This window comes from Ochotona princeps, chromosome 12 (assembly GCF_030435755.1).
Source record: "Ochotona princeps isolate mOchPri1 chromosome 12, mOchPri1.hap1, whole genome shotgun sequence".
Classification (NCBI taxonomy): Eukaryota; Metazoa; Chordata; class Mammalia; order Lagomorpha; family Ochotonidae; genus Ochotona; species Ochotona princeps.
Window position 1 is genome coordinate 8919733 of NC_080843.1, and position 23658 is coordinate 8943390.

A 23658-nucleotide genomic window follows, 5' to 3' on the forward strand; every position below is an offset into this window, starting at 1 on the left:
ACCACAAAAGGTCCTAGCTTCCGGCTCCTGGCTTTGGAGCAGTCCCAGTACTGGCCACTGTGACCATTTGGGAAACAAACAAGTGGGTAGAAGATCATTCTCTCTCTCTCTCCCTCTCTCTCTCTGTCTCACTCACTCACTCATTTTGACTTTTAAACAAAAATAAACCTTCTAAAAAGCCAGTAGACATATTACATGTCTGAAGCAATTTAGTGATCTTCCCGTGAGCTACTACAATGCTTTCTGAAATTGTTGACAATTCTAAAGAAATGACTAATGAAAAGATGTTATATCCATGGCTTGGACAAAAACTCAGGAAATTTTTTACAAAATCAATAAATGAACAATATAACACATTTAATAACAATAAAAATATCATTTAGCCAGACTTAATGAGAAAGAGAAATGCCAACTGGCTCTTCAGATCACTAAAGGATGGCTAAGACACCCTGCCCCATTTACAAGAGTACACTCAATTACTGAGGGTGATCGCCTTCAGATCAGTAAGATGTTTCTACAATTACCAACTATGTAAACTTTACAAAGAAAAACTGCTCTCTAAATGAGGAAATAATCAACTATTATAAGAAGACAGGACTACATTGTGCAGGGTAAAAACCTGGGACCTCAGAATAGCAGGATGCTTGAATAGACTGCTAAGCATTCCCTCATTTCTCTCGCCTTTCTACGGATGAGTGTCAACTGAATACAAACCCGGACCAACACAACCAAAAGCCTTCAATACCATCACTAACACAGGACAACAGTGTACCTTTGGACATTTTCTTAAGTAGCAAACACTGAAAATACAGTAATTCTAACAGGCACTTGTAAGGTTTTTTTTTTTTTAAATTAAACAATTGAAAAGCACCACCATGATACAATTATACCTAAACTAGTCAAGTACAACACAAATTAAAATGTCCTTCAATTTACCTTGCATTCTGAAAATTTTCATTTTCTATTTCCCTTTCCAAATTAATAATTAACATCTGAAGCAAAGGCTCAAACTTGAAGAATTCTATCAAGTGCAATATCTTCATTTTAATTTTACATATAACTTATGTAAATAAGCCTAACTATGTACATAAAAGTTTACATCAGATCTTGAATGTTTCACATAATTCCTGCTTTAAATTTACCAGTGACTGCATGTTCCAAAAAAGCTAGAATTCAGGCCAAATTCCTCCTTAAAGTTCCCTTTGATAATACAGTGATTCAACTGATAAATCTTCCAGATCAATAAGTAATCAGGAACCAAAACTACTAAAACATTATTCGCTCTGTGGGAATTCCTTATTACACATTTACTCAGCCATATTTGGTGGAAGACATGGAGATCCCACCAAAGTTAATTTAAGAACTTACCAATTTCCCTTGCAATCCTGACAGCTTCATCTGCATCCTGTAAAAGCAGGAAATGAGGCCCAACATTAATCCCATGAGGCATTGCACCATGTCTTTAGGGCAGTCATATATTGCACTACTGTCTCCTCTGATTCATTTAATGCTCAATTTTACAACCTTCTAACCCTTTCCATTCAGAGAAATGTAAAATTAATACCATAAGTGGAATGTGAATTCTACCTCATCATTATTATATTAAGAAACTCAAAGCAGTTCGAAACGGGCTGGCAGGAAACACTAGCAGAACTGTCAATGATTTGGTGCAGTTGCCGGAGTTTAATGGCAGAATTTAAATGTTTACAATCAATACTGAATCATAAATCAGATCATTAAAGCTTGTAGGCAGCCAGCTCCTTTCTGTCTCCAGTCAGTATCATGTTTTCCTGGATTCTGTCAGCAGGGGGAGTTGATTCACTATTGTTTTGGAGGAGCTCAAATGATCATCCAGAAATAAAATTTTTCAGTATCTGTAAAAATTACCAATTGTTTAAAATTAAGATCCCATTGGCAATCTATTCTACATTTTCTGCTCCAGCTTTTATTTCTTCTTTTATTAGGAGGGGCATATTTTAACTTCTTACCTAAACTATATGAAAAAGTTCAAAAGGCCAAGGGAAAAAAATTCTTGTACAGATAAATGTTGTTATTAGCAGATATTAATCGCTGCTAAATATCAACCAAGGCAACATTAAGTAGTCAAAACGACCAAAAACTTCCCTTGAATCTAGTTTCATCGATCAATGATCATTAATTCCCACCTACCTACCCAATTTAGAACATTCCAGACACATGTGAATATAAAGACACTGTTGAAAACCAAGTCTCCAACAGAGTTTATTTTTCATAATTCACTGTCACACACTAAACTTACAAAGACCCACACTAGTGTTTTGAAACCACTACCTGGAAAGTTCCCCTGAATTTTTAGATAATAAGTTACCTTTTTTTTTAAGTATTTAAATAATACATTTAAAATACAGAGCAACCAAGTCAAAATCTTCCTCCAGTGGGAGAGCTGGCGAGATGTTTATAACTGCTTCATTTAATTCTAGTTAAAAAAGTCTTCCCTGAAAGTCTTCAGGACCTAATAACATCCCGTGACTAAGGAGGTTGGCAGGGGAAGTTGTCAGAAAAATTTAATTTCCTTTCATTAGCCAGTCTGCTCCACAAATAGGTGCTTGTTAAGTTCAAAGCAGTCCTGAAAGCGACTTTAGTTTTAAGTCTTTTTTTTTTACTCCAAGCAGTCACATGTGTTAATGAGATTTTCCAAATAACAATTGTGTTCAAGTCAGAGATAAATCTGTACCTCCTACCCAACACCCCCCCCAAAAAGGTTTACTGTTTTATTACACCTTACTGTTCTCACTGACTCTGCATTCTCCACATTTCAGTTTAAAGGGATAAAAATCCGTGAAAGGGGGCATTTAGGAATGTTAGTGCTCTCCACACATTGAGTTGGAAGGTTCTTTGTCCTAGCCACTGACAGTTGCTGGAGAATACTTCCCCCTAATAGCCTCTCTGTCAGGAAGTGTTAAACCTGCCAAATGCCAACAATTAGTGCCTCTCCAACAAAATACAGGAAGAGTGATGGCTGACCGAGCCTGGGGGATCCTAAGTCCAGAAGGGAACTGTTAGCATTCATCTTCTTTCCAATGTGTAACAGCGTATTTGCAAAAGACACTCAGAGACAGAATAAACTGTTAGTTCAAAACATCACTTGAAGGGAACTAGCGGGCAAGTTTCAAAGGTCGACTCATTAGATATCTTTTCATAAGTTATTTATATATGCACATTGATGTATTGTGTTATAAACCTATACTGAAACACAACAAAACTTGTAAATATTCTTTGCCATAAATCCAACACTTCAAAAAACTTCCATAAACAACCATATCTTTTAAGTAATCACTAAGCTTATGTCTTCTTGCAATGTAAATCAGATGCTACTAAATGAACTTGTAAGCAAAAGCAAACTGCCTTAAAAATTAACTTTTCAATTGCCATTCATTCATCCAAAAAATGATTGAGGACTTCCTGTGCAACTAGACAGTAAACATGACCATCAGACCAAAAATGAGGTAAGAACTACACTCTGCTGCGATGAGGTCTTTTCATACATTTAGCTTTATTATTGAGCTAATAAACTCACTTGTTAAGGGGAAAAAAGCCCATATTATCTTGCAATTTAACAGCAATGATAATATCACACTATACAGGAAAGAAAATTTCATAAAACTAAAAACAGTAAAAATGACGGTCATTTAAGAAAGAGTAAACGATTAAATAAGTTCACATGCCAAGAAAACCAAGAGAATAATACCTAAAATATGTTTACCTTTAGTAGCAATTAGAAAAATGCATATAAAACTCAGATTCGTCTGTCACCTGGCGGCCAGTCACAAGCAGCACCCACCTTTGCTGTCCTGGAAAGGGGGCGGCGGGAGGGCGTCTTCTGTAACACTACTACAAGGCTGAGACCAAGTGTCTTTGAATCTTGGAGTTTTACTGTTAGCATGTTAACCACAGATACACTAACATGCACACGGGGAAATCTAAAAAACTATGGGCAATTTGTTGGTGGCATTTTGACAAGAAAAACATGAGAAAAATCTATTTAATAGACCTACAATATGACAGTGGCACCATAAAGAGTATATCTATCAAATAGAATACTACACAGCCTTTAAAAAGAATGAAGTTAATCCAGATGTCCCTATTCATCCACTTTTACACACACACACATATAAATTCAACAAATATTCCCCTAGCAACACAGTACAATATACAGTCTCTGCCCTTGCAGAATTTATTAGCGCACGAGTAAGAGTAAAAATTAAGTAGGCAGATCAAGTGATAATAAAGATGCATATTACATGGAACTATAAAGAGCATCGTGCCAGAAATAGAAAGACTGCACACAAACATAATTTCTGAAAGCAAAGTTATACTCAAGACAAAAACAATGTGCCTCCATGGCAACATCAAGGAAAAGGGAGCAAAGAAAGAAGAAAGACGGTGCACAAAGCCACGGACTGGAAAGCACTTAGAGCACTCCGGGAATCAAGCTGAAGCTGGAACACAGTAAGGAAGTGACAGAAAAGGACAGGAAGGCTAAGAGGGGGCCTGGCCAGCTCTGGCCTAGCCCTTTTTTTGTTTTCAATTTTTTTTATTTTTCATAATGATTACATGGTTAATCAGGGTGAGAAGGATCAAGGGTTAGGGAAAAGTGGGAGGAAACATTGTTTCCAAGTTTGCCATTTCTTCTTGTTGTTTCTGGAGAAGCGGAAATACAAAGGGAAAATCCACACCCAACCTTCCAAATGTCCCAGTACCCAAGAACCGGGAACCGCCACACAACATTAACCCAGGGTACCAATGTGTGCAAGTTCTGAGGGTTCTGCACAAGTGGTCTGGCTAGCTCTGAAATGCTGTCCATTCCGATTTTGCCAATTCAGGGATGATGCAGCCCTATCAGTGTCCACTGGCTGACCTACTCAACCTCAAGTATCCATTCACCCAGTGTTTGCTGGCTTCGTTTGGCTGAGTCAGTTGTCCAATTTGTTCTGCTTTCCTTCTGTTACAACACCAAACGGGCTGCCACGTTTCCATGCGCACCATCACGGTCTGCCTCCACTGCACCACCCTTTTCACTGAGGAAGAATATTCCTGCAGGCAGGAGCAAGGACCGGGGCCAGGCCACCCAAGCCCCGCCAGATCCCCGCCAGATCCCCACCAGATCCCCGCCACACACAGCTCATTGAGCCCAGCACACACCTTGCAGGCAGGAGCAAGGACCGGGGCCAGGCCACCCAAACCCCGCCAGATCCCCGCCAGATCCCCACCAGATCCCCGCCACACACAGCTCATTGAGCCCAGCACACACCTTGCAGGCAGGAGCAAGGACCTGGGCCAGGCCACCCAAGCCCCGCCAGATCCCCACCACACACAGCTCATTGAGCCCAGCACACACCTTGCAGGCAGGAGCAAGGACCGGGGCCAGGCCACCCAAGCCCCGCCAGATCCCCACCAGATCCCCACCACACACAGCTCATTGAGCCCAGCACACACCTTGCAGGCAGGAGCAAGGACCTGGGCCAGGCCACCCAAGCCCCACCAGATCCCCACCAGATCCCCACCACACACAGCTCATTGAGCCCAGCACACACCTTGCAGGCAGGAGCAAGGACCGGGGCCAGGCCACCCAAGCCCCGCCAGATCCCCGCCAGATCCCCACCACACACAGCTCATTGAGCCCAGCACACACCTTGCAGGCAGGAGCAAGGACCTGGGCCAGGCCACCCAAGCCCCGCCAGATCCCCACCACACACAGCTCATTGAGCCCAGCACACACCTTGCAGGCAGGAGCAAGGACCTGGGCCAGGCCACCCAAGCCCCGCCAGATCCCCGCCACACACAGCTCATTGAGCCCAGCACACACCTTGCAGGTAGGAGCAAGGACCGGGGCCAGGCCACCCAAGCCCCGCCAGATCCCCGCCAGATCCCCACCACACACAGCTCATTGAGCCCAGCACACACCTTGCAGGCAGGTGCAAGGACCTGGGCCAGGCGACCCAAGCCCCGCCAGAACCCCCACCCCAAGGGCTCATGAACCGAGCACCCACCTTGCTGGCAGGGACAGGGACCCAGGCCAAATGACCCCAGCCTTACAGGATGTAGACAGGGTCCCTAAGGACTTGTTTTAGGGTTGGGATGATGAAACAGACTCAGGTTAATCTTTCAGAAGAAACCTGTTACATTCTAGACATAGGCATCACATACTATACACTGTGGTTAATAACGCAAGCTATAGTACGGATAGCTCTATGGTCTGGCGAGTGTTTGCATGCACAGTCTTAAAGGCCTGTCTAGCATAGGCCCAGCCCCAGCCCCAGCAAAGCAAGGTGGAGAGGTGATGGTGCCTTTCAGAGGCAGGGCCTGAAGAACGGTGGTTAGCCCACTGGGGGCCAAAGAGGGTTTTCACAAGCAGAAAGGACTCTAGTTAGCTCCCCAGAGAATTCTTTCAGAAAGAGCAAACTTTGTCCCACAATCTCAGGCTTTCCATCTCCACAGCACGAGACCATTTTCACACTTGATTCTTTCCTTTTCTGCGTTGTCACCGTGTTGTGACGCAGCCAGCATTCCTGACCACAGGCCTAGGAGAAAGGGCTTGCTCGACATACAGATGGGACATCCAGCCTCCAAACTGTGAGCTAGAAAAGCCCTTTTGCTCATATAGTACCCCGCTGTTTTTGTTCTTAAGGCAACAGAAAACTGACTAGGACCAACAGTATGAATTCATCTGCATTAAGACAGAAAGAAAACATTTGAAACCACATAGAGTTTACACATGGGCAGCAACAAAACGCTCCGACTGAGAGCTGGACATTGTGGTGCAGCGGGGTAAGTCGCACTGAGATGCCTACTTGGTTTAGCTAGACTCAGAGCAGCAACTCCCCTCTTTCATTTCCTTTCCCAAAAAAACAGCTCTTTTTAAGACTGGCCACATCCTGAAGACACAGGAAGGCCCGAAAAAGGAACCATCCCCATTGCCTGGTAATTTACAGGTAGTGGAAACAGACCTTAACTATGAACTACATGACAACTAAGAAGGGACTATATGATACACACCACATAGATGCAGCGAAGAGGGCAGCTGATTATAGGGAGCTTCTCATTCAAAACAAAAGTCCTGGGAACCTTACCAGGTGTGGTGATTCTGAACAGAGACCTAACAAAGGAAAACATGGGGTCACTACTGTGGCACAGCAAGAGAATCTGCCACCTGTGGCACACGCATCCAACCCAGGCAAAGCTTCAAGTGTGCCTCGGAAAGCACAGGGCAAGGCTCAACTGCTTGGGCCTCTGTTCACAGATGGGTCTCCCAGCAGAAGCTCCTGGCTCTGGCAAGGTTGTAGCTATATGGGGAATGAACCAGCGGATGGAAGACCTCTGCCTCTCTCATTTTCTCTCTCTGTGTAACTCTGCCTTTTAAGCAAATAAAATAACTTAAAAAAAAAAAAGTAAAGAATGAACATACGGCCCAAAGCACTGCTGTTGGCCAAGGCCTGCCTGGCGAGGTCAGAACCTGGCTCTCTACCCACCATGAAAGCTTCCTGAGGGCACAGCCCTCTGCCTGTGGGCTGCTTCCACCATGTACTCAAGTCCCCGGTCACAGGCCCACAGCTTTTAAAGAAATTGTTGCTTAGTGAAGGAACGATTAAACAAGTGAGTACTTCGTTCAAGCAGGAGGGAGCCTGGCTGGGATGCAGTGGTCCAGCTCTGCTAGACATGGAGGTGCGGCGTATCCACTTGCACATAAAGGCCACTGTCCTAAGGCAGCCTCCCCAGTCCTCCTGACAAGGTAACTCAGATGTGTGTTCATGCGACACCCTATCCTTCAAGATGACAGCCCCTGCCACAGTCTGATCTTACCCACCAGTGAACCCCTGGAGCTTAGCAAATTGGCACAATCCACAATTATTTAGTCAATGAATAATAGCTATCCATCAGTTTCCACAAACACCATTCTGTTATGATGAGACACACCTCATAAATGTCAACAGGACTACTCCCATCTGCAACTAGTATCCAAACGGATGTGGAGACCTGCCAACAGCTTTCCTTTTCCTTTTCCTTTCTTTTCTTTTAAGGCAGAGCTACATGAAGATCACAAGAGAGAGGCCTTCCATCCACTGGTTCACTCCCCTAAATGTCTGCAATGCCAAGTTGAAGCCTGGATCTTCTTCCTGGCTTCCCACATGGTTGCAGGGGCCCAAGGACTTGACCATTCCCCATTGCTTACCCAGGCACATTAGTAAGGAGCTAGATAAGAAGTCAAGCAGCTGGGACTTTTATGGGATGCTGGCACTGCAGGTGGCAGCTTAACCTACTATGTCACAGAGCCAGCACAATGTCAACATTCTCCATACCAGTGAGGAAAGATCCTACAGTAGTCCCAGGAAAACTCAGCCCTGAAGGACCCCAGCAGGGACTGCAGAACCAGACCAGCTTCAGGGCTGGGTCAGCAGAAAACAAAATAAGCTAAAGGAAGAATGGCTGATGTTGGGCAAAAGCAAGCCCAAAATGTATGTATCTCTGAATTCTTATCCGGCACATTTTTTTTTTCACTGCATCCATCTTCCTGCTGATAAGGACTCAAAGACACAGGAGATCAGATGGAATTCCTGACACATGGCCTCTGCTTGGCCTATCTGCTACTGTAGGCATCTGGGGAGCAAATCACTGGAGGCGGCATCTCTCTCTCTCTTTTTTTCTTTCTGCTACTGTTTCAAATAAAATACTGAAGAAAGAAAAAGTCTTCATAGCAAATTATCTGCCCACATCCAATCACGTAGTCTCTGAAGAAACAGTGCTCAGAACATCCTTGTGGCTGCCAAGATAAGCACTGGGCACAGCAGTCAGGACCGCCTAGGAGCCGTGTGACAGGGCTGGCCTGCCTTGGCTTTCCGTCTCCCCTCAGATTACAGCTTCCGGCTGTCATGTACCGTATGAGGCACTTGGTGATCGCGCAGGACGTGGGTTCCTCCATCTCCACGGGGGAAGTGAGCTGCTGTGCTCCTGGGCTCCCTGTTGCAGCCTTGTGCAGCTTCAGGCTTCAGAGGTATTTGGGGAGTGAACCAGTAGGTGAGAGCTCATTCTCTTTGCCTCTCCAGTAAATAAATAAGTAAATTTAATAAGCAAAAAAGAAAACTACAAGCAAGAAGCTATCAACAAGCAAAAACTGTCTGGGAAGAGGCCTGATCATTGGCTTTTTCAACTGCCTACTATACATTTTCAAAGAGCTTGAAAACTGAGGCAGAGTGAGACTCAGAGCTGAACAATTTCCAGAAAATTTAGACATCCTGAGTCCAGAAATTAAAATATCCATCTTTTAATAAAGACATCTGCAGACATTATCAACAGAAATGGCAAGAGAGAAATGAGTCCCTGCTAGCAAGGAGATTAAGGAGAATAAACCATAGCAGGCAAATCTCGGACAGTGACTCAAGGGTCCCTTTACTTTTAATTCAAAAGAATTCTCACTAAGTATTAGTACACAAATGTGCAGGTTTCTACTGATTTACAGTGATACAATATTCACCTTAATTTCTGCTGTTGTCATGAAAACACAGAAGACAGTACAAGCCAATCAACCACCTCAGCCATATATTGGCAGTGAACAACTGGGCAAACGGAGACTCTATGATGGACTACGTCAATGAGTGGATTCTTCAACGACCTCACCGTGCTTAGAATGGCGAGATTGGCAGCAATTCATAACTGGTGAACCATCAAAACCACATGAGCGGGCCTGGCGCCGTGGCCTAGCGGCTAAAGTCCTCGCCTGGAAAGCCCCGGGATCCCATATGGGCGCCGGTTCTAATTCCGGCAGCTCCACTTCCCATCCAGCTCCCTGCTTGTGGCCTGGGAAAGCAGTTGAGGACGGCACTGCACCCGCGTGGGAGGGCTGGAAGAGGTTCCAGGTTCCCGGCATCGGATCGGCTTCGTATTGGCCCGTTGCTGCTCACTTGGGGAGTGAATCATCGGACGGAAGATCTTCCTCTCTGTCTCTCCTCCTCTATGTATATCTGGCTGTAATAAAATGAATAAATCTTTAAAAAAAAAAAACACATGAGCAAGACCCTCGGAGCATGCCCCACATCGGGGACCTGGAGTGGGTGGGAGAACGGGTGGGCCTTCTCCCTTAAAATCCCCCTTTTCCTCAGATACATGAAGGAAACAATGTGAAAATAATAGTCTTACCCACTTTCCTGTGGCCCTTGAACCTTTTACCCTAATTAACTGTACAGATTGTCAAAAATACAATTTAAAATGGAAAAATATAAATAAATAAATAAATAAATAAATAAATAAATAAATAAATAAAAATTTCTGTTGTTTGACAAGCTCTCCCTCACAGTCAACAAACCACTCAAGTTGGCAGTCTTCAAGACTACCCTTCATGTTTCCCAGGTTGCAAACCACATCTGTCACTCACAGAACTTGAACCATGGAGCAGTCCCTTCTCCTAAGAGAAACTGGACTCATTACCATCATCATGGAAGTTCTACGCTGTTAAAAATAATTGCCAGATCAAGTGTTCTCCTCCTGGCCCCTTTCTGGAAACAAGGGTGGCACTATTCATGATCAACCCGGGAGCAGCATCACCTCTGTGACTAAGCCCAGATCCCTTGTTAGAGAAACAACAGCAATTACACCAACAGAACATCTGGGCACGACCCACTCGAATCCCTACCTAAATCTGCACAAACCACTGAAACAAGAAGGTAAAGAAAGACTAAAATCCAACAACTGAAGGAAGTCACGGCAGAGAAGTCACCGCACCAGACTGCATTTTCATCCAAGTGTCAAACTGGGACAAAACTACTGTCCAGCTCATTCCAGTAGGATTTCCCAGGGCAAGTTCACCCATCTGCAGAGAAAATCTCCTGCCCTCGAGGAACACAGGAAGACATCAGCTGGCAACTGAAGGAGGTCCCGGGAAGGGGCAGTTCAACCTGTACTTCACATGACCAAGTTCCACACGGGAATCCTGACTTCAGCTGGTAGTTGTGCGGATCCCGGAAGGCAGCAGGTAAAGGGCCCTGTGACCCACAGGGGTTTATAGCTCCTGGGCACAGCACCCCAAGGAAGCCCGGGCTACTGCAGGCATTCAAGGAGTAAGCCAGCTCTGTTTATCCATCTCTTCCTTGAAAAAAAAAAATCCTACATTTCTAAAAGAAAACAAAACAAAAAAAGAAAGAAAAAAGAAGGAACATGCAAATAAGCAAAACACACATGCACAAAAAAAAAAAAAAAACAGAAAAATTCTGATGCCCCAGAAATTAACATTTCAAAAACGGAATGATAGTAAAAAACTTTACTGCGTCTAAAAACCTGAGACAGGAGCAGCAATAAAAATCGTGCACTGGGTTTAGTGAAATAGACGCTGCCGATAGCACTTACAAGAGAAGTTCTGTGGAAATGAGCAAAGAAGTTAAAGATTAAGTGAAAGATATGATCATCAAAATGAGTAAGAACAACTCCTGTGAAAGGAAAGATGGAAAGAAAGTGGCAGCTATGCGGTGAAGAGGTTATCACATGTGACAAAGGGCAGGTACTTTATTATCATGCACCTTCGATAGCACTGAGGTGAGGAAATACGCGATCTCGCTCAGCATCGCTCTCCTCCCTCCAGCCCTCTCGGCCGTGCTAACGGGCTTACTGACTGAGCATCTGGAACTTCTGAATGCCTGGGCCCAGCAGCACCAGCAGCTATACCACTTGCCAGACACACGACAGCCGTGTACACCGTGTGCAAGCGAGGGAGGATCAGGAGACGCACAGAGAACACCGCATTCCAAACATGAAATATACGCCAGCATTAAGCGAAATTCAGACATCTGACAAAACATTTTTAAATCACCAGGTTTTCTCCTCCGAAAGCGTGAGTCAACACGGATTCACTATCCTTATAGCTTAACACCAGCTGACATTACCTGAGTGTAGACAGCACTGATTCTTCCAATCCACATTTCATCCACAAAAAAATTTTACATAAACCACTAATGAAATTGAATCTCATGTTTCCAAACAAAATGTTTGACTTGAGACCATGTATGATAAAGACAAGAGTTAAATAGTTTCTCACCTTAACTACCCCATCAAAACCAGGAATTGTGTTAACCTTTGCCTTCTTAGCTAATAATTTGCTTTCAATCTTGTCACCCATGGCTTGAATGGCATGTGTATCAGGTCCAATAAAAATGACATTTTCTGATGCCTGCGGAGAAAAAGTTGAAATTGTTAAAACATCAAAAAAAATAACATGGAGTAACAATTTCATAAAAAGGAAATTAAAAAAAAAACAGAAAAATCATGAATGTGTTATATAGTAACATAACTTACAAAGCGCTTGAGTCGACACCTTCAAACACAAGCATGTACTAGCGAACTGAACACAGTACGTAAGCACATGGCTATGTGACCCCAAATCAGGTCAAAGGAAAACACTTGAAAGTAGCCCAGCACATCTGCCGGGTACTAAAGGTGTTCTTTGGAAAAGCAACTTCAGTGATGCTACACTGATATCTGCAATTTCCTGCCGCCCAGCCCAAACAGGAAATTCACCTGTAACAGGCCTTTCAAGTCAAGGTATTTTCAATACCTCACAAGCCACTGCTTAACACAACGCAGACACCCATAGTGATCACATACCAACTTTGCACCAGGCTTTCAGAAAACCAGGGGAAAATGTGGACACAATGACAGGAAGTCAACCAATTCAAGGAAACATGAGCAAGGCACAGGCACCCCAGAAAAACAGACCCAGCACAGACAAGTTTTCATTCTTGTGATGGCACAGACGAGTCATGATCCACTGAGAGGGAAAGACACTGCCCGCAACCTCCCCAGCCCCTATGCACGCCAGTTCCATTCCCAATTCTCAACTGCTCCACTTCTGATCCACCTTCCTACTAATACGCCTAGGAATGCAGCAGAGGGTGGTGCTACTGCTTGGGCCCCTGCACCCACCTGGGGGAACCAGGTGAGGCTCCTGGCTTCCGACTAGCCAAGCCTTGGCCATTGCAGTCATTTGGGGAGTAGATTAGTGGCTGGAAGATTGATCTCTCTCTCTCTCTCTCACTCACTCTTTTCCAATCTCTCTCTCTCTCTTGACTTCTCTCTTCTTTCCTCCCTCCCTTTTTCACTCTTTCTCCCTCTCCAACTCTGCCTTTTAAATGTATAAATAAATCTCAAACAGAACAGGAAGATAACCAATTAAAGGTGTTATTTTCAATAAAACAAAAACCTGCTCTCAACTAACAACCTTAGTTTGCCCACAAACTTACTTCTCTGTATTTATTATAATAAACACAATTCTAATATATACACAGCAATTACAGAAGACAGAACAAAACACAACATAAAATATGATCGTGGGGGTGGTCCCGCAAAGTGGAGGAGAGGTACACAGAGGATGGCACCTGGCCTCAGAGGCATCTAAGGGGGAGGAAGATGGGAAGTCCTCTGCCTCTCAAATAAAAATCACCAACTAAACAAATAAAACAGACATTAAAAGAAAAAAAAACTGAAGTTAAACGCAGAAAAAGGAAAACTACACCAGTATCAGTGTTGCTTCTCCTGTGACCTGCGGTCAGGGGTGTAAATTACAAACTGTGTCATCATTTTTACATCACCACCTATGCCAGCAAAACTCAGTACTTCAGGAAGGAGCTTCATAATTTTCCTGATAACCTGAGCAGCATGTTGTGTGGCCCACTCTTTGGACCAAAACTTGAATTAAAAGATGACTGGAGGGGCAGGGGCGGAATGGCAGTATGGTGCAACAGACTAAACCTGGGTGCCGTCATCCCACACGGACACTAGTTTGTGTCCCAGGGGCTCCTTTTCCAGTCCGGCTCCCTGTTAATGGCCTGGAAGGCAGTGGAGAAGAGTCCAAGAGCTTGGGCTCCTACAACCATGTGGGAGACCCAGAAGCTCCAGGCTCCTGACTTCAGACCATCCCAGCTTTGGTCGCCACAGCCATACAGGAAGTGAATCAGCAAAGGGAAGTCGGTCCCTCTCTTTCTCTTTTTCTCTGTCAGTCTGCCTTTCGAATAAAAAAAAAGAATGTGAGCCGGGCATGATAGCATAGTGGTTAAAGTCCAAAAGTCAAGCTCTCACTATACGCAGATGATATGATTCTTTATGTAGAAGAGCCAAGAGACTCAATACAGAGACTGCTAGAACTTGTACGAGAGTTTGGTAGAGTGGCAGGGTACAAAATTAATGAACAAAAATCAACAGCCATAGTGTATGCGAACAGCCCCAAGATGGAAAAAGATTTAACCAGCAAGATACCATTCAAAATAACAGAGAAAAGTATGAAATATCTGGGAATAAATCTAACCAAAAATGTAGGAGACTTATTTGAAGAAAACTACAAACTACTTAAAAAAGAAATTGAATAAGACCTCAAAAGATGGAGTAACATCCCATGCTCCTGGATAGGTAAAATCAATATCATTAAAATGTCTATACTGCCAAAAGCAATATATACATTCAACGCAATCCCAATCAAATTGCCCAAAACATTCTTCACGGAACTGGAAACAATGATCCAAAGGTTCATCTGGAAACACAAAAAACCACGGATAGCTAGAACCATCCTGAAGAACAGGAAGTTAGCAGGGGGAATCACAGTTCCGGACCTCTGGACATACTATAGCGCAGTGGTTATCAAAACAGCGTGGTACTGGCACAAAGATAGAGAGGAAGATCAATGAAGCAGAATAGAAACACCAGAAGGGAGCCCAAACAGGTACAGCCAAATAATCTTTGACAAAAAGACAAACGACAATCCAGGCAAATGGGAAGGTCAATAAATGCTGTTGGGACAACTGGTTAATAGCCTGCAGAAACAAAAAGATAGATCCACATCTCTCACCATATACTAAGATCAGATCTAAATGGATAACAGAACTAAACCTACATCCAGAAACCTTCAAACTTTTGGAAGAAAATGTTGGAAACACACTGCAACACTTAGGGGTAGGCCCTCACTTCCTAAAGAAGACTCCAAAAGCAGTAGAAATCAAGACCAAAATAAACAATTGAGACCTCATCAAACTAAGAAGCTTCTGTACAGCTAGAGAAACAATCAACAAAGTAAAAAAGGCAATCCACAGAATGGGAGAAGATCTTCGCACACAACATAGGTGATAGAGGGCTAATCTCCAGAATATACAAAGAGCTACAAAACAACCAAAATGTCAAAACAAACAAGCCACTCAAGAAATGGGCACGGGAAATGGGCAAACACTTCACAAAGGAACAAACCCAAATGGCAAATAAACATATGAAAAAATACTCAAGTTCCCTGGCAATAAGGGAAATCCAAATTAAAACATCAATGAGGTACCACCTAACGCCAGTAAGACTGGCCCACATGAATAAAAGCACCAACAACACTTGTTGGCGAGGTTGCGGGGGCGGGGGGGGGAAAAGGGAACCCTACTCCACTGCTGGTGGGGCTGCAGGCTGGTACAGCCTCTATGGAAATCAGTATGGAGAATATTCAAACAACTCAAATTCAACATACCGTATGATCCAGCAATAGCACTCCTAGGAATATATCCAGAACACTTGTTCTATGAGAAACCAACATGCACTCCTATGCTCATAGCAGCACAATCAGTAATTGCAAAAACATGGAAGCAACCAAAATGCCCATCAACAGAGGATTGGATAAGAAAGCTATGGTTCATCTACTCCATGGAATACTACTCAGCTATTAAAAAAAACAAAATGCAGTTCTTTGTGGCCAAATCGGCCAAACTGGAAACCATAATGCTAAGGGAAATGAGCCAATCCCAAAAGGTTAAATACCACATGTTTGCCTTAATTTAAGATGATGTGATGTTATGTATAACATGTTATGTTATGAATGTTATATGCTGTGTATAAACTAAAATTGAAATGTAAGTGAGGTGGTCACAGAAGGTGGCTAGGAACTCGCATTTACTTTTAACATACTGGTTACTCATTACTATGTCAATTAATCCCATAATGATGTAAATTTTTGCTGATGGTATGTTGGAGCTTTCAATTGACTGGGATGATACTCTGCTGGCTCTGCCTTCAGACCAGAAAGGGTATACCTAAGAAGCCGTTGAACTTGACGGGACAATAAGATGCTGGACTCTATGTTTGGTATACGCTTGCAATGGGGGAATCTCAACTGAACTTGAGCTGTGGTTATGCAACAAGGTGGAGGAATCCACCATGGTGGGAGGGTTTGGGGAGGGGTGGGAGAACCCAAGTACCTATGAAACTGTGTCACATAATACAATGTAATTAATGAATTAAAAATAATAAATTAAAAAAAAAAAAAAGTCCTCGTCTTGCACGTACTGGGATCCCATATGGGCGCCGGTTCTAATCCTGACAGCCCTGCTTCCCATGCAGTTCCCTGCTTGTGGCCTGGGAAAGCAGTCAAGGACGGCACAAAGCCTTGGGACCCTGCACCCACGTGGGAGACCCAGAAGAGCTCCTGGCTCCTGGCTTCGGATTGGCACAGCACCTGTGGTTGCAGTCACTTGGGGAGTGAATCATTGGACAGAAGATCTCCCTCTCTGTCTCTCCTCCTCTCTGTATATCTGCCTTTCCAATTAAAAAAAAAAAGAATCTTAAAAATAATGATATTAATACTCAGAGAAATTGAAATTCTCACAATTCTTTCATAACATACATGATTCACAAACTTTTTTAAGATCCTTCTCATAGTAAGTTTGTCTTTTGATTCCATCTCCCAGAGACCTGCTTTAGGCCCCGGCACTCTGCCGCCACTAACGCCCAGAGCAGTGATCGTAGCCACTTCGCAGTCCAAGCCTGCAAGCTCCCAGACACAGAGTAAAGAGAAATGGCAGCAATCAGGCACCCCTGGCCATCAGGTGTCTTCCCTGTGTTCTCATTTCACCTGCTAAGAGGGAAGAATGCAATTATAGATGCTGTTTCAAAACCATTATGCCAAGCAGTGTAATCAAGTAATCAGAATGCCCAAAGAGCTGAAGCGATAGCATAAAGAGAACATACAAAATACATTATGATTATCCAGTCAAACTCCTGATTACAAAACCCAAAGACCCGGATCACTGATCAACCGGATTTTCCTCATGCATTCTAATTGGAGGGAAATTATGCAAAAATTTTCAAAAAAACAACAGGTCACACTAGGTAATGAGTATTCTTTGTACCATTCAACACAGAAGAAAAAGACGAGTAGCGTGCAGGCCGCATGCTGCAACCATTCCCTTAGCCAACCTGCACTCCGTCACGGGGGACTTACTCCTTACAGCGGCCTTTACAAGCATTCAAGCGTGGTCAGAAAGCCACACCAGGAACTCCTAACTACCCCAATCCTGTGGCCAAAACCAGAAAAAGATGCGGTCAGCATGGCAGGTGCAATGCAGCACATCCCAACCTTTCCGGCTGCTCAAGTAGTCACCTGTGTGAGTTAGAGCTTCAGGACACACCTGTGCCAGAAACCTGCTGACGTTCTTCCAGCAGCCTTGACCTCTTAGAACAACCACAGCAGTACTGTGACCACTGAAGATACTCTGCAAGCTCCTTTTTAAATTTACCACGGATGAGTACTACCAACGTCTAAACACACAAATGTCTTACACTCATTAAAAAAAAAAAATAGGACTTTTTAAATCATTATTGGAGAGTAACAGCGCTTCAAAAGAAAAAAAAAAACATGAAAAGCTGAACTCACTGCTCTAAGAATACACTAAATTCCTAAATTCTATCACTTCCTAGTCAAATTTCAACCTAAGCTTGGGCTTCAGGCTAGGAAATCCATTAGGGGTAATAAGATTTCAGAACAGGTTTCACGTTGGCCATGAAACAAATTATCATGATCTGTGCAAGTTAAATTTCACTTTTAAAAACATTCCAAGTGGGCCTGGCATAGCAGCCTAGCAGCTAAAGTCCTTGCCTTAAACATGCCAGAATCCCATATGAGCGCTGATTCTAACCCCTGCAGTCCCGCTTGCCATCCAGTTCCCTGCTTGTGGCCTGGGAAAGCAGTCGAGGATGGACCAAAACCTTGGGATCCTACACCGAAGAGGAAGACCTGAAAGAGGTACTGGGCTTCTGGCTTCAGATTGGGGCAGCTCTGGCGGTTGCAGCTGCTTGGGGAGTGTGCATCAGCAGATGGAAAATCTTACTTTCTGTCTCTCCTCCTCTCTGTGTATCTGACTTTTCAATAAGAATAAAATACAGCTTTAAAAAAAAATCCAAGTTAATAACCTGAACTAATGTGAGAAGATTTCCTTAAACTTTTCTTAACTTCAGGATGTAGGAATCCAAAGTGGAGATTCATCTGCTGTGTCAAACTTCTGGATGTAGAATTTTAGGACTGGTCCAGCTCCCCACTAACGTGCCTGGAAAAACAGTGGAAGATGCCCCAAGTCCTTGAGCCCCTACACCTATGCAGGAGACCCAGCAGCAGCCCCAGGCTCCTACTTCTGACTGGCACAGTCCAGACCACTGCAGCCATTTGGAGAGTGAACCAAGGATGGAGCAGTCTCTCTCCCAGTCTCCTCCTAACTTTGCCTTTCAAAAGAAGAAAAAACAGTCTTTGAAAAAAATGAATTCTTAAAAGCAGATAATACCTTACATGAAAATCTCTTTTACATGTCAAAAACTGAGTTTTAAACGATACAAAACAAAAGGACAAGAGGCCAGCACTGTAGCATTCGGTTAAGCCACAGCGTACAACACAGGCATCAAGCATGGGTGCAGGCTAGCTTCCCAGCTCCCTCCAACCGAGCCTGGAAAAGCAGAGGCCTGCTGCAGGTTCTACCACGCTCTCTAACGGCACTAAGCCTGCACTCACACAGCAGAGACGACGGGGCCTACACCCACTCCTCATTAGAGAATGAGTTTCAACTGACAAAGCAGACAAGAACCTAAACAGCCCATATTTGTTTCTAAAATCAAAAGAAACTAAAAAGAGTATAGTACAACAGCTCTATTTTCTGCTAAGTATACTACTATTTTAATGGGGTAATAAAGAGATGGCAGCCATTTGAGACATAAACACAGTAGATTCATTCGCTCTCTCCCTCCCTCCTTCCCCGCCACACTAACACATACAAAATCTTAAAAGGAAAAAAAAAGGACAATCGATAGGAGAAATGCCTGAGTTATCCAAAAGATTAAAGAAAGTGAAACTAAGCAAAAACGAGGCTGAGGACTTAGATATTTAAAAGACAGATCAAATTTTAAAGTAAATCAAAAAGATAAATCATAGTATTTCAGATGCACATTTAGATAGTTAACTTATTGGTAAATGCCAAAAATAGTTACTGCAAAAGCCCAAATCCTGGTAGGACTGTGATGTGTGATGTGTGATGTGGTCAGGCCTTCCAGGATGCAGGGTGAATTCCTGCCCGCACCGACACAGCACCTACAAGATAATCCATGGGGTAATACTTGATCGGGGTGAGCATTTCCTTGGTGCACTTTTCCATAACTGTCTTCTTGAGAGTGGCCATGGTTGCAGGAGTGAGAAGACCACCTGCACTAGCACCACGTGCAGCAGCATCCACAGCAGGGCAGGCCTCAGCCCAGCAGGCACCCTGCGCGAGGGGCACTGGCTTAAAAAACAACACTGCCCTTCTCTATACTCTAGAAGAGCAGTGGATTTTCTAGTTATTACTTGTTCAAATCTTAATTTAGTGGAGGGGTTAAGCTTGTGATTATAAATCGAAAGCATGTCATTGCAAGAATTAAAACAAAAATAAGGAAGGAAGGAAGGAAGGAAGGAAGGAGGGAAAGAAGGAAAGGAGAAGGGAGGATAAGAATGAGGAAAGTTGGAGTAGGAAGAATCATTACGTTCCTAAAACTGTACACATAGGAGGAAGCCCAGTTCTGATGCATGAACCACAGTCAGTGGCTCAGATGGAGCAGTGGATGGCACAGCCAGATGTATGTGGAAGATACTGCAATTGAAGACTGCAGAGAACATCAGATACCATAGCAAAGGATGGTGGGCAGAACAAATTGGTCAACTACCCCAGTGAATGCTGACAGCAAATATCTGCTCTAACGGAGACACTAAGGTGGACTTGTCAGCCAATGGACCTTGGAAGGATTTCCTCAGCCTTGGAGCAACAAAAGCAATAGCATTCCAGAACTATCAACACCACTGGAGCAGAACCCTCAGAACATGCTCACATCAGGTACCCTGGGATGAGATCTAGTGACATCATTAAAATATGAGAATCAAGATGGTGGAATAAACTCCCTGCCTGTGGCCTGGGAAAGTAGTTGAGGACGGCCCAAAGCCTTGGGACCTTGTACCCGCGTGGGAGACTTGGAAGACGCTCCTGGCTCCTGACTTTGGATTGGCTCAGCTCCAGCTGTTGCGGCCTCTTGGGGAGTGAACCATTGGACAGAAGATCTTTCTCTCTGTTTCTCCTCCTCTGTATATCTGCCTTTCCAAGAAAAATAAATCTTTCAAAAAAGAAAAAAAGATGGTGGAATAGGTAACCAAACACACATTCATTAGCCAAGGTGAAGCAGAAAGATGCAATCCCAGGAAATGGGAGAAGACAGACCAATGGCAGAGTGACACGTGATGATGAGTGAACATGGGGAAGCAGCAGACAGGGCAGAGGTGTTCAGGTGACCAGATACCCCAACAGTGACTGGTGGTCAACAACTGGAGCAGCCAAGTGAAAACGGGAGTGCACTGGGAGCTCAGGAGGTAAAACCAGACATAGAACCGCCTGCCCAGCTGATACGCTGGATTCAACCACGAGCCAACTGGCAGAGCCAAAGGAGGTGGGTGCAGGAACAGAGTGGAATTCATGGCTCAGACCCCTATCACTACCACATTGGGCGCCATGTTGTGTACTGAGGAAAAGGTTGTAGGGACTAGAGGAATATCAGCCAGCTGTACAAGCACTGAGCCAGGAGAGAATTTGTTCCCGGCTCAACACAGCATACTCATCTCACAGGGAAAATAATACAGACATAGCATCGTACGAGTTTCACCAAAAATAGGTTCAGGTGGCCTTCAGACCTAACAATCAGACGGTTCCAGCAAGACTGGGACTGATGAACAACCAACAATTTAGGACTGCTGGTGTACCCTAATCCCTGGTAAGACAGGAGCCAGGGTTACAGAGACCATGGTGATGGAAGCCTAATACAAGAGCCAGGGTCTGAAACTTGCTGGAGAGAATGGCAGAAATGACTAAAAAAGAATTGAGTCCCAAACAATATGTAGACAAGTGAACAACACAGCTGAGAAACCAGCCCTAAAGAGAAGATTCTGCTAACCAGAAGTGCAATGACCAAGAGCAAAAGAAAAGACAGAGGCACAATGAATACTACTGAAGATTCCCCTGCACAGCAGCAAAAGCCTCTGCCAACCTCAGAGTTAACAGAGGAAGAAAAAAAGGAAATGGGGGATAAACAACATAAAAACTTGTTGTAAAGCTTCTTAACAATGAGAAGCACTGGCGTTCAAACGATTTAAAGAATATGTCACACAGGAAATAGCAACACTAAAACAAAATCAAGCCAAATTATTGCAAATGAAGGACACAATGGAGCAAATTAAAAATTCCATGGAAAGCCTCAATAATAGAATTAGCGAGGCAGAAGAAACAATCTCAGAATTGGAAGACATTTCCTTCAACAACAGGGAAATAATCTAAAAGCTTTAACAGTCACTCAGTCAGTCTAAGAAAAGTATTCAAGAATTAAGGGACTCTATTAAAAGGCCAAATGTACCAGTGATGAACGTTCCAGAAGGCACAGAAAGAGAAGCTGGGTCTAAAAAATATATTCAACGAAATAATGAAGGAAAACTTCCTTAATATGGGGATAGATTGGGAAATAACATCCAGGAGGGGCACAGAACTCCTGTTAGGGTTGACTACAGGCGATCTTCATCACAGTACATGGTCCTCGAGTTCTCCTCCACTGAACATAAGGAAAAGATCCTTAAATGTGTTGGTGAAAAAAATCAATTGACATATAGAGGAACCCCAGTCATACTCACAGCTCATCCCTGAGAGGAAACTCTATAGACCAGAAGAGAATGGAGTGATATATTCCAGATTCTAAAGAGAAAAAATTGGTCAATCTAGAATAACGTACCCAGCAAAGCTTTCCTTCGTCTTTGAAAATGAAATAAAATTCTTCCACAGTAAAGAAAAGCTCAAGGAATACGCCTTTTCCAGACCTGCTGTACAAATGATACTTACAGATGTTCTCTTCACAGATAAAAGGAGTAGCGCCTACCAAAGCGAAAGGCAAATGTGGAGAACATCTCAGAAAATGACAGCAGAAGACTAAATCCAATAATGAAAAATGCATGGTTAAAATGACAGGACCGAATTACCACACATCCATATTAACCTGAATACAAATGGCTTCAACTCATCAATCATGTGTCATATATTAGTAGACTGGATCAAAAACAAAACCCATCTATCTGCTGCCTGCCAGAGACACCTCTCACCAACAAAATATGCTGAAAGTGAAAGAATGGAAAACTATCTCCCAATGGAAAGGAAAAATGAGCCGGTGTAGTTATTCTTATATCAGATAATACAGACTTTGACATGAAACATATTAAGAGCTGAAGAAGGACACTACATAATCATGAAAGGATCCATTCAGCAAGAAGAGATCACCTTGCTAGTTTCTTAGGATATTTCCTTTTTCATCTCTAATTTTACTTGGTTTTTCTCTCTTGCTTTCTTTGCTAGTACAGCTAAAAGTTTGTTTTGTCCATCTTTCTAAAAAAAATGGCTTTCTCATAATTTGTAGTTTCTTAGTGTCAATTCCATTTATTTTTTTCTGTGGGCTTTATCATTTCTTGTTTTCATTCATTTTATCTTTAATAAGTCACTGAGATGCATTATTAGATCATTTATTTGAAAGATTTCGACTTTTTGTAAACAACTGATGTTGTAAATGTACCTCTCAATACTGTTGCTGCTACATCTCAGGAGTTTGATATTTTTGCTTTTATTCTCATTTCCTAAAAAAATTTTGTTTTCCTTATTGATTCTTCAATGACATATAGGTCAATACAGTAGCACTACTTTCTTCAAGAAGTTTTACTTATTTTTTTAGGATTTATTTATTTTGGGCACAGCGCAATAGCATAGTGGCTAAAATCCTTGCCTTGAATGTGCCAGGATCCCATATGGGCCCCGGTTCTAACCCCGGCGTCCCCAGTTCCCATCCAGCTCCCTGCCTATGGCCTGGGAATGCAGTCAAGGAAGGCCCAAAGCTTTGGAACCCTGCACCCATGTGGGAGACCCACAGGAAGCTCCTGGCTTCTGGCTTCGGATTGGCTCAGCTCCGGCCGTTGTGGCCGCTTGGGGCATGAACCAACAGATGAAAGATTTTTTCCTCTCTGTCTCTCCTCCTCTCTGTAATCTGCCTTTCCAAGTAAAATAAACAAATCTTTATTTATGCTATTGCACCGGGCTCAAAATGAATAAATCTTTTTCTTCAGTGGCACACTGGTCATTCAGTACCATGTTGTTTAACTTTATGGGTTTGTAAATTTTTAAACTTTTTCCTGTTGTTGATTTTGTTTTATAGCTTTTTATTTAAGGGGATGTATAATTACTGTGTAATGAAAGCTATCATATCCAGATGTGAAGACACAATGCAGTATGCACCCCACTTCCAAATCCAACATGGACT

At 43.3% G+C, this 23658-nt stretch overlaps 1 protein-coding gene across 1 annotated transcript in view; it reads right to left on the reverse strand.

Annotated features, from left to right (window-relative positions):
- The window catches only part of PCCA (propionyl-CoA carboxylase subunit alpha), a 376803-nt gene that overhangs the window by 235678 nt on the left and 117467 nt on the right, over window positions 1-23658 (reverse strand). The window contains exons 7-8 of the mRNA XM_004577373.2: window positions 12059-12190; window positions 1369-1405 (exon numbers count right to left, since the gene is read on the reverse strand). Of these exons, the coding sequence (XP_004577430.2) occupies window positions 1369-1405; window positions 12059-12190 (169 nt within the window). The remainder of the gene's footprint in view (window positions 1-1368; window positions 1406-12058; window positions 12191-23658) is intronic.